Raw genomic sequence first — 16521 nt, 5'->3', positions numbered from 1 at the left:
TGTCTGGCCTTTTGGCTCACGTCATGGGGAGCAGCTGAGGAACATTTGTTGTTTTTCTGGTTGGCCTGGCTCATTCCCCAGTTGGCTGCAGTGGTGTAAGCATTGCCATTTTGAACCTCATGCTCCAAGTCCTTCAATTTAAAGCCTGCCTTACTAGGTTTGCCAGCCTGCTGCCTCTTCTGGGCAACTGGATCCCATCCCTCTCTACCAGGTTATAATCTTCATAGAAAATCCCATTGTCATAAAAGCCAAAACCCTTGTGCTGGCGCCAGCCACGTAGCCAGGAGTTGATATGCATTATACATCTATTTCTGGCTTCCCGCTTTCCTCCAGCTGGCAAACCGAAGAGAAGATAACGTGGGCACTGGTGTTCTTCACTTGTGCTCCCAGGGCTTTATAGCCTTCTTTGATTTTGCCCACTTTCCAGCTTCGTGTGTCATTCATGCCCACATGAAAGAACAGTAGTCCTCTGTGACACTCTCGCTGAAGGCTGCTGGTATGATTCCTTCTGGCAGATCTTGGTCACGGGTGTTTATAGCTGTAAGAGCTTTGTGTCTGGTTTTGGTAGTGAAGCTGGAGGATGGAGAGTGTTGCTCTGTAAATGAGAAGTTCGTGCTGGAGGAGGGATTTCTTTCTGACTGCTAAGAAATTCATTTGGTGTTAAGAGGTAGAAAGAATATGAATGTATGGAATTATGGCAGTGTTTCCTGACAAGAAATAGGTTATCTAAACTTGGGGGAGTAGTAGTCTGTTGTTCTTAGGGAAACTATTAAACTGCTACAGAAACCTTATTCCAAGTGATAAGGACTGTATCCTGTTCGTTATCGAATAAAGATGTTAATCATCTCTTATTAGTTGTCATACTGTACTTATCACCACAGTGTCTCCATCTGGCAGCCATATTTTCCAGACCATTTATCAAGATTAATGTCTTGTAAGTGGTTACTCAGATGCACCACGTGTTCATGCCTGCAATGGGCTCTTCTGAGAACTAATGCCTTTAAAATTACTGTTCCTTGAAATTAAATCTTCACCTCCCTCTTTCTTTGGTTTATTCTCTGGCTGCAAATTTGGGGGGGGCAAATTCAGTAGGAAGGGGTAAAGAACCACAGAAGGGAAGAAATGTGATATTAACTCCCTTATGTGGTGCTGGTTCACATTCATAGCTCGTGAGTTCTATACGTATCACTGCGATTTCAGAAGCTCTTCTGGTACCTGTGAAAGTACATGAATACTTTCTGATAGCTGTTCATGTAGAAATGAACTTGTACATCATTACTGATTATGTCCAATTTTAAAATTGCCTAGAAATATGCTGGTTTGCTTTCAGTGGTAGTCTCCCCATACCTGTAGCAGTGGTAAACCAGAGAAGCTGTTGCCCACATAAACATCATGAACCGACCTCTGTTTTTCTCTGCCTCATTTTCTGTTAATGTTTCTGTCACTGCTGGTCTGCCCGTGTTTCTGTCTCCAAGTGAATATTTCACTTTTGTTACCTTCGTTTGAATGTTTCAGTGTGTGAAGTCATCATCAGTTTGTTCTTTCTGCACAGGAATTGGGAAGCACGGTGCTTGGGTCTGTAGCTTGAATGGTCTCAAAGCTGCACCTCAGCATCCTGGCAGACAGCAGCGTGAGATCCTACATCAGAGGCACCTTGGGGAACATGGAATTAATGAAAATGGTTATGTTTTATATATTAAATTACTTCATCAGAGAGAACAATGCAGCAGGGTTGTTTTGTGTTGTTTTTCTGAGGGCTGAGTCACACTTTTTTCATTTTTTTTTTTTCCCCCAAAAGAGGACAGCCATTAATAAATCTGAGAGGGACGTGATAAATATGTTAGAAGGAGTCAAAGGAATTTTCCTCCCTCCCACTGCGGATGAGTCAGCAATTGCATTATCTGAAAGAAAATCAGTACTGGATTTGTTGTCCGGGTTTGGCAAATGTTTACATTTTAAGAAAACATTTACGCTGGCGTGTTCAGAATGGTGAATTATGTAAGTGATCCCCTATGTAGTGGGGTGGGTATCAGAATCATTCCCTAAACGTCTGTCATCCTGAAATAAAAAGATTTGATCAGAACAGCACATCTCCAGTTGTTTATGAGAACAGACATTATCCACTGTTTACATTTTGTTTTTCTTACAAGGGAAGATACTCTGGAAACCTTAGTGTTGAGTGTAATTGCCACGTGAAATAGTTTTATCCTGTTTGGGATTTGATGGCTGTTTTATACAAGTGATGATTAGATCTGGGAGCGTGGAAAAGCAGTATGGTTAGTACCAGTGGCAGTAGAGTTCCAGCATGAATACCACGACTCATTCATAACTTCACTCTTGCTTCTGTGAAGAAGGATGGAACTACCTGGCTTTGAAGTACTCAGGAAGAGGAGTGGATGGCACTGCTGGAGGTCTTGTTATAATACCTGTATGGCGACTGTTTAGCTTACCAGGTGATGAAGTAGGACTGACTGATGAAATAAAAGGAGTGGTGAAAGCACTCGTGTGAGCTGACATGTCTGACAGTTGTGTTGTTTCAGCTTAGATACTCCATTAAATACTTGAAAAGCTTTGCCAAGGGAATCAGGAAGGACTATGGCTGCAGGGTATGTAGATCTAGGCAGGCTTTAAGCTGATAGTGGTGCTGCCATGGCAGCACTGGTGCTCAGCACAAACTGTGAAACTTTGTAGGGAAACCAGACCAACACTTGGGTGCTTAACCTTCACTGTGTTCTGTGGTGCCATCACCATGTTCCTGTTTGCTCGAGCAGTGACTTGTCAGTAAATGTACACAGCCTGCAGAGTAAACAGACCCTCCATAAACCCAAGAAATCATTGAGCTTTATTTTTGCAGAGAACCCTTTTTTCTTTATGAAACAAAATTGGTTCTCTTATAATGGACACTTATTCCCCTTGCTTTAGCAATTTTTCATTTTTATAAGAAGCACAGAGAGCAGGGAAAATGCTTGTGATTGCAATAAGATTAATAACTTACCTTTCCATTTTGTGTCTATAGATGGATGCAGTGTTTCTGTTCACTAAAATGTGGCTCACTTGCTGTTGACTTTTGGGACTCCCAGATCTGCACTGAAGCCTGCCAACATTGCCTTTCTGAGATTTACTTTTGGTTGCAGTAGTATGACCATATGCAGCCAAAGTAGTTTCTCTAGGTTACCATCTATCGTTCTATTTGACTTCTCCAGTTCTGTGGTTGATCCAGTGCTGCCCTATTTGAATTGTCACTTAACCAGTGGGACAGAGAGTGTGGTTGATGCGCTTGAAAAAGAATGCTAGTAGTATTTTCCAGAAATGCTGGGAGGAATTGTGCTCTTCACCTTCCAGAGCAGCAGTGGCAGAAATGAAATAGAAATAAAACTAACTGCCAAAATCCCACATGCGTTGGGTTGAAACTTGGGTGGATAAAAGTCAGGTGTGTGTGCATGGTAGGGAATGGTCTGAGGGCTGGGCAAGGGGTAAAGAACCTGCTGCTGTGATGAGCGATGTGTGGCGGGTCAGACCACGATGGCAGAAGGGGAATTCCCTTGGGAGAAAAAGGTGATTTTACCAAATGAAAGATAAATGACTGGGGAAAAAATTCAAGCCCATTTCTGTCCACATGCACGTATGTAAATAACTGCATTCCCGTGATAGTTGATGTGAGCATCCACTGTTCCACTGCATTCTAATTTAAGTGGCGTTTAACTAAGCATAAACTTAAAGCTAAACTGAAGTTACCTGGGGCCAGAATGACTAAATGTGTGGAAGAGGTGAGCATTAGTCACTGTGTGAAGTGGGCTTATCGAGCTGGGAGGGGTAAAGTGTGAGTCCCATTCAGTGAGCTGCCTGGTTTTGTGTCTGAGGAAGAAGGTGAGGGAGGCAGTAACAAAGCGAGGAAGTAGTTAACATGTTGTGTGTGCAATAGGAAGGGGGAAAAAGTGGGAAGTGGTAGTGGGAAAAAACGGGGAAGGAAAAACGCTATCTTTGCTTTTCTTTCCTTCTTAGAATTCGCTATATAAACATACTGGGTAATTTTGGTAACAATTATTGCACATCAAAGATAAAGGACAGTATGTTGTGTTACTAACGAGTACTAAGTGCCATTCTTGGTAAGCAGATACGGGAAATGCTTCTGTGTTCCTCTGCCTGCTGTGCGCCTCTGCACTGCTGGATGCAGCAGGGCCAGATGTGGCTTTGGTGCTGCCCCAATGGCATTGCACTGCGTGGAGCTGCCCCAGCTGCTGGATGGTGAATTAGATCTTCGGGGGTGCACCTGTGCAGTGCAGCTCATTTGAAATGATATGAAGATGATCATAGAAACAGCTGTGTGGGATTTTGCAATATCATATCAAACGCTGCTTGGTTGTTAGAGCTATCTAAGCACACAGCATTCATTATGTAATTCAGACAACCCTTGTTTTCTCCTCCCTTTGATGCAGAAATGCTTTTGTTTTCTTCTTCCATCCAGAAGCATGGAAAAAATAAAACAGATATGGCTGCCAAAAGAGGAAAAGGAAGAGGTAGAAAATGACATGGGTGACTTTTGTCTCCAAAATATTTGCCAGACATAGGGCTTGTGTCGGATCTGCTTTTCAGATTCCAGCTATGCAGGACCGAGCTCTTGATGTCATGTTTGACACTCTAAATATCGAGTGTGGAAAGCTTTGTGGCATTAATTTTATAAATAGACCCAGGACTCAAAAATAATCATGGCGATAATCGGCTTTGTCTGTCTTTAATTCTGGAATGGTCACTGCATGTTTGTGCAACTGGAAACTTTGTCATAGATGAAATGAATCCTTTTGGGAGCTGGTTTGTGGAGCAGCATTGAAGTAACAGATAAGAAATGTGGCTTCATTCATGTATTTTCCTTAAATTGAATTTTTTTTCAGTGTACTGGTTTAAGAGAAAGCTGGCTCTGTTTTCACTGGGGTTTCTTTTTGTGTACTTCATTGGTCTTACAGACTTCTTGTACATTGATGACTCCACTCTTAAGTGAATTTTTCTGCCCTTCTGAGTTCTTCTGCCTCTTAAGCCACGTACATACAGCATACAGCACACTTCATAGCACACTTCATAGCATTAACCAGAGATGGCGATCCCTGCTTCTGACTAAGGTGTTTATGCAACATCCATGTTGTTCATTAATAGTTTAATTGGCAAGTCTGACCCTGTCGTCAGTAGTACATGATACTCTGAAGAAAGCCTTATTTGTAGCTAATGGTTGGCCAAAGTGACTTCTCATTTGCTTGCTTGCTTTTCATTTTGACCTGTGAATTTTAAATTGAACTCTTCTCAGTGCTAGTTTAGGAGTTAAGAAATGGGGTCTTCAGGTTTTTGTTTGTTTCTTAATGAGATAGGGTCCATATAGGTCCTCCATACTCCTGCTCCTGTGAGATACAACATGTTCCTTGCCAGGTTGGATCTCACGTAGCAACAGATCCTGTTTCAGCCGGGCATGGCTCCACCAGAGCCGACCATACGCCCTTCTGTTTACAAAGTACTTCCCTGGTATCATTAAACATTGGTAGCTGACGGTCTGTGTTGAAATGGGAGCACAGGCACAGTGACTCGGGCAAATTTGTGAATGCTCGTTCTAAAGTGAATGGTTTTTGGTGGTTTGGAGTGCCTTTTTCTGTCCATTTTAACCAAGTCAATTTACAAAGGCAATTAGCTTTTCTTTCTCAGCTCTGTTACAGAACTAGAGTGATGTGAACCTAAACTCAGACCAGGAATTCACCTGCAGATGGTAACAGCCTAACTGAAAATCTGTGAATATCCATTTCCTGCCATCAGTGTGTTCCAGGCAGGCTTTAGTCCATGTAATTCAGCGTGTGGTCACCTGCATATGACAATTTGCATTTGGGTTCGTTCTAGAAAGTGAATTATCTGTGTTGCTGTCATACAAATTGTATCTATAGAGAAACAATCCTTTTTGTGAAAGCATAAGCATTTCTTCGTGGTAGAAAGAAGGCAGTTGTTGTGATGTCTTAGAAAAGAAACCTTTTCTCTTTGTGCACGTTCATTTCAGGGGATTGACACATTATATAATGTACTGTCCCCAGTTCACATGACTCGTGTTAGTCAAATGTGGGTAACACTGCTGTGAGGAATGGCAAGATCTGTCCTTAGCTGCATACCTCCTGCAGGTGGTGGAGCTGCTTTATTCCTTCTATTCAAATACGGAGTTGGATGTTAGTACCCTGCCGTGCTGATGTGTGGCCTGCAGGTCTCCTGTTTCACTGCTTGCTTTTCTCAATGTTGCGGATGGTTTTGGCAGCAGCCAAAGCACTGCTGTGCTGAGGTTATTCATTTCTTTCTTTTACAATTATCTATCAGGTTGCAGGGAAGGACAACGCTGTAAAAATTTGAATGTTTGAGGTTTCGTTTTCATTTCCTGTGTGATCGCTGTGCCATCCCTTTCAGATTGTGTGAGAGGATTTCAGAAGGCTGAACTTGCCAGTGCCCCTGCTTAAAGCCACTGAGGTTTCTGTTCTTGCCATGTCCTCTGCCCTCCGCCCTCAGCAGAAGCAACTCTCATCTTGGAAAGTAATGTAATTTGGGTGCTCTGCGCAACTCAGGTTTGCTTTCTGATGTGAGCAGTAGCACAGCTGACGCTGTCTCGCTGCAGAAGGAAGATGGAAGGGATATAGGCAAGGAAGCACAAGCCAACCCTTCCCTTAAGGTCATTGCAGCAAGAGAGCAAAGGTAAATCTCTAGCCTTGGGAAGCACTTTTGCTGCCTGGGCCTGGCTCCACATGTGCTTTTCCAATCCTGGTTTGATCCACCCACATTCTGAGCTCGTGAGAAGCCTTGCTCTCAGTAAGCTGTCTTTTCTCCAGGTTTCATTTTCCAGAGAGTGCTCCTGTGCAGTTGGCTTTGCAGAATGGAAGCTACACATACCTATGTCTGACATGGAGTCAAGTAGATTATTTATGTACCGTATTTTATAACATCATAAGCCCTTGTAACCAGCAGTCAGTAAAACATACCAGTGCTTTTAAAACATCCTTTTGTTCATGTCTGCACTTACTGTAAGTCATCTGGTACTAAAACCAAACATAACTCATGCTGTCTTGGTGGCATTCAGCATCCAGCATTTTGCTGCTCTAGATCTGCTGCCAGCAGAGGGCAGGTCTCAGTAATGGCGCTGAAGCTGTGTAGCCTTTATGCTTTGTTTTCATTCACTACTTGCTTTTAGTGGGAAGTGATTTGGGTGGGATACATAAGCACGTGTGATTGATCAGCATTTTGTGTATCTAGTTTGTGCTGTGTAGAGGCTATAACTAAAATGAAGTGATTCAGCTTTCCTACAGACAGATTTGGAACACGTCCATGAATTGCTTTTGTAGAACAGAGAGAGAACTGCTTAGAGGAGTGTTATTTGCTCAGTGCACTGCAGCATCCAGGTGGGATTTATTCAAGCTCGTCTGCCTCTTGTTTCTGTTTTGAAATTGAATTCTGAAGCGTGCAGTAGGAAACCCCCTGGCACCTAAATGAGACCACTATTTCTTGAGGTGCAAAGTGCTTAGCGCATGAAGATCAATATTATATGTTGGTTGTTGTACTTCTTATCCTGTGGGATACCATAGCAGGATGCAATGGTACTGTACATTGTTTTTCAATAGTGATCTCATTGTAACAATTATTAGGTGTCCTGTGGACTTCGTACTATTCCCTCTGCAGTACTGAAGATGAGAGAGATCATAGCATCTCATTCTAGCTCATGGCAGGTTTTTTTTGCTTTGTTCTTCTGTAGCTGTTAGCTCAACAACTGTCATTGGTTTTCTTCGACCCAGCCTTTGAGAATATGGTGATTTGTTGCTCTGCCTTCACGTGCTGCTCCTGTGCATAGTGTCTAACTTCCCAATGTCTTGGGAAAAAGCACCAATAGAGATAATTCTGCCACTGATTTGGGGGTGTATTTTTTCCCTGGTTCTTGCTTCAGTCTATTTACAGAAGTGTGATTTTCTATGGGCTACTGATTGTTCTACTTGGAATTCATTGCCACACTCCTCTGTGTGTGTAGAAACCTACTGCAGTTTGGTGCTGCAGTCCAGGAGCACTTATCTTCCCTTAGTACTTAAAGAACTCTGACTGGTTGTTCTGATAGGCTGTGGTATAACAGCTGAGCTAATTTATAAAGGTACTCTAAAAAGCACGAGCCCAAAGCCTTCAGGTTGCAGAATGGGATGCCATAACTGTTAGTGACGTACCTTATCTTCTGTTTTATTTTTAGTTGCTCTTCTACAACGGGTAGCAGAATTGGAAAAGGTCAACGCAGAATTTTTGCGCACAAAGCAGCAACTTGAGCAAGAATTTAATCAAAAGAGAGCGAAATTTAAGGAGCTGTACTTGGCAAAGGAAGGTAAGTTCTCAATTATCTGAATTATTTTAATGTGTAATGAAACTCTAGCTGTAAATAACGCCTAGGTGAAAAATAACTTTTGTCATGCTAACTACTATTCCCCATTTGCCCATGCTTGCTTTCTTTTTGCTGGAGGGTAACCCTAAGTAGGATTTTAAGGTTAGGATAATTGAGGTAATTGACTTGCATACCCATTAGGAAATAACACATTGTTTCTCATTTGCCAAAAATGGAAAAAATGACCGTAGTCTTTTGAACAGAGATATATAGTAGGAACGTGAGATTTGTGCAGAGAGTAACATTCTATCAATGGCTATTCAGCTTCCAAGAATGAATTTTTAAAATGAATGTAAAGATTCACCTGCCCGGGTAGGATTCAGCAGAGCAACTTGCTGTAAACATGGGAACACCAGCACTGCATCTTAATGCTAACTTTTTGAAGCCACAGTGTGCCCATTCTGTCTGAACAGCAGGTTAAGTGGAAAGTGGACAGAAGTAGTCTAGATGGTGTGCTGTTCGTGGACAGCTTTTTTTTAATGTATTAATTTGTCTTAAATTTCCATCTGAGCTAGAATGTAAGCAGACAAACATTGTTAAAGTTTTAATACTAGCCAAGGGCATTTATTTCAATAACGTTCTTTATAGGAAAATTTGAACCATGTGAGCTCAAATAGCCAATGAAGACTTAGAGAGTATAAATAGTTGCTGTTCTGGGAGCCAAATTGATTTACTTCTAATTCTGATGATCTTCCTGTCCTTAACATATGAAAGCAAAATCAAAAAATAATACATTAATACTGCAGCTGCTTGTCTAAGCTTATGAGAGCAGAAATACAGCAAGCATAATGAAGATCAGACCATAGAGAAGGCCTATTTCTTTGTGTTTCTAGCAGCTGTATGAAAGGAAATTTAAGATACAAGACACTGCTGATGAGATCAGCAATAATTCTGTTTTCTCAGAACAGTCAAAAAATAGAAAATAAAAATAAATTATAATAAGAAAAAAACCTACATGTACCAAAGTGAAAGAATACCAGAGAAGAATATACAAGCAGTTTCTCGTTTTCTTTTTTCCCCAAAGCTTATTTTTTCTCCCTGTTCTCTAAGACCCTTTCCTAAATGTCCACAGGGACTGTGGCAGCCTATCCTTAATATTATCACTTAAAAACTAAACAATGTATGTTAACAATATAAATACTTCAGGGCTCTTTTTCTTCTTCTTCTTTTTTTTTTTTTTTTTTTTTACTAAACACACAAGGATTAGACTTCCTGGTACTGAGGGAAATACATGGAGACAGCTTGGTGTTTGTTGTATGCTTGCCAGATATTTCTGCTAAAAGTGATTGCTGTTGACATAGGCTATGTAGGCATAAAATTATTCTCTGTTAGTACATTTGGAATTAATTGTGTAATATTCTGCTTTCAGAGCTTTTGCTTCAGATTAACTGAAAACTCAGGAGGATAATGTGAAGTTAGCTTAATCTCTGTTTACGATTACAACAATTAGGGAAGCAGTGGACGTTTAGTTGAATGTATTACTTTCTCTAGAGGAAACAGTTTTAGTGCAGGTGTAGTAAAAAGCAAATTAAGCTGTGTAGTTTTCATATGTGGGCTTCAGGCAGTGTTCGCAGAGCATTTCTGTTCCAGAATATGAAGTGTTCTATACAAATTCAGAAGAAGTCAGTGTCAAAAATGAGGGAAGAACTGTCTTCCTGTCTGTGGATCTTATTTTTATCTTTACCATAATTAAATAATACCAAACTAGTTAAAAGCATGGTTCACTTTCATCAAGCATGCTGATTCGTTGGTTATATCTACAGTGTCCACTTTGTGGCTACACCAGTAAAGAAAAGGCTACTTTTTTTTTTTTAATTTTAATAAAAGACAAAGGCAAATGAATTCAAGGAAAAATGTTCCCTAAAGATACCTGCTGACACTTGTTTACTTGTTATGGCTAGTTGCTTTAATATCAACGCTTCCCTCACCCCTTGTTAGAGTATTGCTCTTTGTCATAGTCATTATCAATACTCTTCACGCTGAACTTATTAATCAAGCTAAATGGAAATAATACTTCTTTTCAGAGGACCTGAAAAGACAAAATGCAGTGCTGCAGGCAGCCCAAGATGATCTGGGACAATTGCGGACGCAACTTATGGAGGCTCATGCTGAAATGGAAAACATCAAAGCTATAGCTACAGTATCTGAGAATACAAAGCAGGAAGCTATTGATGAGGTGAAGAGGCAGTGGCAAGAGGAAGTAGCTTCACTGCAAGCTATTATGAAAGGTAACTTAAAACCAGACAAGCTGCTGCTGCTAAGATCAGATGCCTCTTTAGTATACATTTAGTGATCTGTGCTTGCTCTTGCATGGGATATGGATAGCTGCCTCTTGTGATTTAGCACAACTAGAATACAGAAGCAATGAATCAAGCTTCACTCCTAGTCTTGTCAAAAGGTGCTTGGTTCTTCTTTTCTGTTAATATGCGGGTAGAATTTGGAAGGGATCATGGCCGTGGGAACTCCCATATATATGCATAAAAATTCTAAGGAACTAAAAATACTTGATTAGAAGATTCTTCATGAAGATATGTATAACATGCATAATTTGACAAGTCTGAAAACAGCTTCAAGTTGACAGCATGATTTTCTTCTCGCTTGTGTGAGCACAGTTCTGCTGTCAGACAGTTGTGTCCCTCCAGTAGTATTGCATGGACTTCTCCCCAGGCTAGTTACTGGATGTGTTGCTCTTTTTCACTTGTGGGGTGTTGTGTTTTGTTTCTGTTTTTCTTGATGCTCCTGAGCTATTCTGTATTATGTTTGCATGTTGCACAGCTGTTCTTCCTGAAACAAACTATGTGCAAGAAATAAAATACAGGATGTGAACTGGGGACAGACTGTTGCCATAAATGGCTGCTTTCTTAAAGATCACAATATCCTGAGCCTACAGCCTCCTGGCTGTAGGCGTTGTTTCCATCTTTGTATAATGCTTTTCCCCAAGAGAACACAAATCTTCATGCATATTGAATAGACAGATTTCTATTTACTTATGTTCTACATAGGTACATGAACTTAAATCAAGGCTCTGTTGTGCCAGATGCTGTATATGTATGAAGGCAGCTCCTTACCTGAAGGGTAGTAATAATAACAGGGAAATGAAAGGTATTTGAGAAGTTCTAGTTGTTTCTTTGCATTTTAGAATAAAGAAGCATGGGTTTGGTAGCTCATCTCATTGATGTGTTTGAAGGAACAAAATGTGTTGCTGAACAGGATGTTAAACATTTGTGCTCTTTGGAAATTAGGGATCATACAGTTTGGCAGCTTGTTTGTGTTATAAGAGTGGCCCAAATTGAAATGTAGTTCCTTTGGATCTTTTACTTATGCAGTTATTTTTTGGGATAAGAGTCAAAGGGAGGAGAGGGCAAGAGAGACTTCATTGTTGTTATAGTTTCAATTAACTGGGAAATCATTGGCTGGTTGGAGATGAAGTTAATAAAGCTCTATTTTTAACTTACATTGAAAGTAAGTTTTAGAAATAATGTTTTATAGAGACTGTTCGTGACTATGAGCTCCAGTACCATCACAGGATGGAACAAGAACGAGCTCAGTGGAATCAGTATCGTGAGAACGTGGAACGAGAAATAGCAGAGTTAAGAAGACGACTGTCTGAAGGCCAAGAGGAAGAAAATCTTGAAAATGAAATGAAAAAGGTATGTTGAAATCGAGCTCTCTAGCTCCTGTTTGATGTATTTGTGTTGTTACGCATGTGTTCATTTCTAGACCATGCTGTAAATCCTCAGATGTATGCGTAGCCTTGTTCTGCCAACTTTCAACACTTTTTTCTTGGAATTCATCATGACCTGATCTTGAGTTTGAATCTGTAATGGTGTTGTATCTGGTTATAGAAATGCAGTGAGAAAACTGTAAGGTTTGGCCTTCAGCTGGTAAAAGCAGGAGGTTGTAAATCTTGTTGTGATGTCAAATGAACTCAAGTAAAGCCCCCTTTTAGATTTTTTCTGAAGTGACTGCAGATTTGTGAAACATCCTTTACATTCTGCACCTTTGTTCTTTCTCTCAAATCTCACTACTACTTCTGAGACTTTTAACAGACACTATTTCTGAAATGTCTTTTGCCTGTGTGGTAAGGTTGGTTGTGTTTGTGTAACACCATTCCTAGAAAGCATGGAGCCTTGCTGTCATAAAAACAACAGGCTTTAGGTGGTGAAAGGGAATTGCCCTGGAGTTTGGGAAGGTTCAAAATTCTGTGACTTGGAACAGTCCACAGAAGTAAGTTGAAGTGCCTTGTGTTGAGTTTGGATTTTTTGTTGCATTTGAAATTTTGTGTATTTCCTGCCCTTCAGGCAGGAAGGAGGTTGAACTTGTCCTAATGGATCAGGTTTGGAATCTTGTATATCATATGATTAAATACTTCTAGTTGAGTGAATTTATCTTCTTAAAAGGCTTCAAGGTATTCTAAGATGTTTTTGTTTTTGTGATGTAACAAATGGTCTTGTGTTGGATAATGAAAAGAGTAGGCTAATATCTGATAATATGCCACGTTACTGCATTTCCACATTTCTGCTTTCTGTCAGCAAAGAAACAGAGTACTGAATATCACAAACATTATACGTTAAAAAGCATTTTGCTAGGTCTTGCTATATTGTAAAAAGCAATCAGTATTGGTGTCCCAAAATGGAATTTCTTTTTTGAGACTTATAAACGAGATTCTTGAATCTTGATAGTTTTCGTTGGATATTTTCTGCTTGGCATTCAGTGACTCTTCTTTATATAGTCCTTGATTTATAAAGATGGGAGTTTGTGTAAAGCCTGTTTGACGATGTTCTATCTACAGAATTACTGCTGCTGGATTTTTAAGGCATAGCTTTCTATTTGTTTTAGAGATGGTTTTAGCCCTGCTAAGGGAAAAAGGATTTTGGCAGAAACTGGAAGTGGAGGATCAGAATTTGATCAGTGTGATGGGTCCCTTACAGAAAAAGACAGATAATGCAAATTTCATAGTGTAGAAGTTCGACTTATTTCCCATCTGGACTCAGTGATTATGGGAGAGTTGGAGCTGCAAGTTGCTCAGATGGTGGAGCAGCTCACCTAAGCTTAGTAGCTTTGCTGTTGTCCAGTTTGCATTTAAAAGTTTAGGATAGCAGATAAACACAGTCTTCAGCTGTACCTCTTTCAAGTGGAAATCAATTTTTCTTGTGATCCTCAGGGAAATTTGATTGACTTATCAGTCAGTGATCAATATGAGCTTGAAAAGCTTTAAAGGCCTGTAAAGCAGAGGAACGTGTACTTGATGTAATGCAAGGGGGTGGGGAAATCTGTCTTCAGAATGCAGCTTGAAATAATTGCTTAAACTGCTTTCCATGGGTTTTTTTTAATGTTCTTCTTCATTAAACCTGCACTGTTTTTCCTCAAGGAGACTGAGAATGAGATCAAAATTAGGAAAAGGACATTGAATTTCATAAGAAAACAAACAATGAAGTCCCAAGCCCACAAAAAGCTGTGTTTGGGTATCAAAAAAATGAGTATTCATACCACAGCTCTCAGTGAGAAAGGAACTATTTGCTCGATCATTTGGGATGTTGTGCTTGATGGCTAGCAATCAATTCCTCATACAAAATGGTACTTCTGTTTAACAGAGGTGAATTCATCCTGTCTTTATATTCTGTGTTAAAAAGATAGATTTATTTTATCTTAAGGCATGAACTTGGGAAGAGGTTTTTAAAAATTATTTTCATCTTCATTTCTAAGGAATCTCCAAACATCACAATAAATAATAATAATAAAAAAATGTGTGTAATAGATCTTGTACCAGCATACAACATTCGGTTATTCTTAAAACTAGCAGAACACCATCTCATTGTCTTGCACTGGCAGTGCTGGGTGAGGTGAGAGGAATGGAAGAGCAGAAACAAGATCACAGGTATCATGTTTCAGTCCAGGACATTCACCTGCTTCTAACCTTCTTGACTCGGTGATATCTCAGTTCAGTTGTGTTCCATTTGGCTATAAGATCCATTTTAAACGACAGAGAAAATCCATGAACTGTAACATTCTCACTGTAAAGCACTGTAAAAGTGTGAATTCAGACTGGCGATGGAATGTTCTTGCAGCCATCATGAATAATAGGGAGTAGCTTATTCAACAGTCCTAAAGATAAGGGGCTATTCATGTCCTATAGATAAGTTTAAATAAACAGAACTTATAGAATAAATGAATTATAAAGCAATCCTTGAAGCTGAACTCCTTCTCCCATCTGTTCAAAAAATGTGACTGATGATTTGCTGGCTGCCAGCATGGGGCTATGTAGGTATGTGTGACTCTGTCACATGTCCCTAGTATTGAATTCACTGGGACATGTGATGTCCCCACATTTCCTCGAAGATTTTATTTGTCTTTGGACAGCACTGACAAAATACAGCAGAAGTGAATGCAGCATGAAGAAAATGATGTTTTGCCTATAGAATTTTCTCAACAGCCTTTTGTAGCCCATTGACCTGGTAGCATTTCCATATATTATAATACTAATTTATTTTTATGCTATTCACATTTCTTCTTGTCTGCTCTGCTTCTTGGAAGTCTTGTGTAGGATGCAGTCATCAGTAAGCTTACCAGAAAATGAAAATCCACTGAATAGGCTGAGGAACCTACATTCTAGCCTAGATTTAAAACAAGGCATGAATGTTTTCGTCTAGCAGTTGTCATGTTTGATCAGGCTGAAAGTGTCAGCTTTTCAAGGTTCAATTTTGGGACACACTTTTCTGCCCCCCCATCCCTTTCTGTGAATTCCTCCAGTAGCAAATAGAGCAAAACTGAGCGTTCTCAGTTTCCATACATAAAACCAACCTTAATCAGGTTAAATTCTTCCTGGCTTATTAATCTTCTCATTCTGTTGCCCTGCTTTGATCTTTTCAGAACTGTTTTTTATATCCTGGAAGTTTTTTGATAGATTGGTTGATTTTGAAATACTTTATATGCTAACACCAAGAAATTGATGCTGCATCAGTAGTAATCAGTTGAAAAATAATCTTTCAAAACGGAACAAAGCTGCTCTGTGTGTTACTTCCTTCCATAAGTAAGTAAATGAATGGTCAGTAACTAACTCTGAAGTTCTCGTGATCAGTTTCTTCAGGTGTACCATGTGGCAGCAGGCTGCAGGACTGTTAGGCCTTTAATGGCACAAAAGGGGAAGCATCCTGTAATGCATAGCCCCTAAATTTTCCCCCAGGTATTGAGAGTGATGGATTTCAATCAGATACCGATGACCCAATCCATGCATGGCTTTGAAATTTAGTTGCTTCTTCTGACAGAAGTAATGTCTGCCTATCCTCCGAGAGGATAATAAGTAGTATTAAGAGGACTATATATAATAAGTAGTAATAAGATGACTATTGAAAGTGGGTATTTAGTTAGCTGCTGTCATGGTTATTTCCTCCACGTGTCTCCCATAACGGAAAGCATTGCAGTGAAAACTGTGGTAATGTGTTATTCATAACTTATTGTGTTAATTTTAGGCCCAGGAAGATGCTGAGAAGCTTCGTTCGGTTGTGATGCCCATGGAGAAAGAGATTGCAGCACTAAAGGAGAAGTTGATAGAAGCTGAAGAAAAAATAAAGGAGTTAGAAGCATCAAAGGTGAGGTGGAATTGTAACCGTGTCCCAGTCTGTGTCTTGCATCATGCTTGTCTGATGCAGGTAAATTATGGCAAATTTTGTAAGAAATAAAAACATGTATTGTGAAGCTCTTCGTGCACAATACGTTTTTTTTTCTCCTGTAGCACAAATAACATATTTTGCCTATAGGTGTTTCCCTGTCTTTCTGTTTTCAAGGTTGGATTACATGTGTGTGTTATCCCTGCTTAGACATGACTGCATAATTTCAGCAAATAAAATGACACTCCGGAAATACAAGTGCTTTGCACTTTGTTGTTATTGGTTTTGGTTTTCATCCCATCCCATCTATGAACAGATTTTCCTTTCTCTTCTGCAGACTCACATGGATTTCAATGTTGTTAATTTTTTTTTCATGTCCATTCCCCAGTTGCCTTATAGTTAGGTTCTCTAACTGCTCCGTTTTAGATCATCTCCACATCTTCTTCTGAGTATGAAACCCCAAACCAGACATACTGTGTAGTTGTTGGTTTA

At 39.9% G+C, this 16521-nt stretch overlaps 1 protein-coding gene across 5 annotated transcripts in view; it reads left to right on the top strand.

Annotated features, from left to right (window-relative positions):
* RABEP1 (rabaptin, RAB GTPase binding effector protein 1) overlaps nucleotides 1-16521 on the top strand; it is a 43768-nt gene that overhangs the window by 9959 nt on the left and 17288 nt on the right. For all 5 annotated transcript variants that reach the window (XM_015295675.4, NM_205057.2, XM_046902293.1 and 2 more), the window contains exons 2-5: nucleotides 8237-8365; nucleotides 10447-10650; nucleotides 11912-12072; nucleotides 15892-16011. In XM_015295675.4, coding sequence (XP_015151161.1) covers nucleotides 8237-8365; nucleotides 10447-10650; nucleotides 11912-12072; nucleotides 15892-16011 — 614 coding nt within the window. The remainder of the gene's footprint in view (nucleotides 1-8236; nucleotides 8366-10446; nucleotides 10651-11911; nucleotides 12073-15891; nucleotides 16012-16521) is intronic.

The sequence above is a fragment of the Gallus gallus genome, chromosome 19, assembly GCF_016699485.2.
Source record: "Gallus gallus isolate bGalGal1 chromosome 19, bGalGal1.mat.broiler.GRCg7b, whole genome shotgun sequence".
NCBI lineage: Eukaryota > Metazoa > Chordata > Aves > Galliformes > Phasianidae > Gallus > Gallus gallus.
This window is presented reverse-complemented; position numbering and strand designations above follow the sequence as displayed.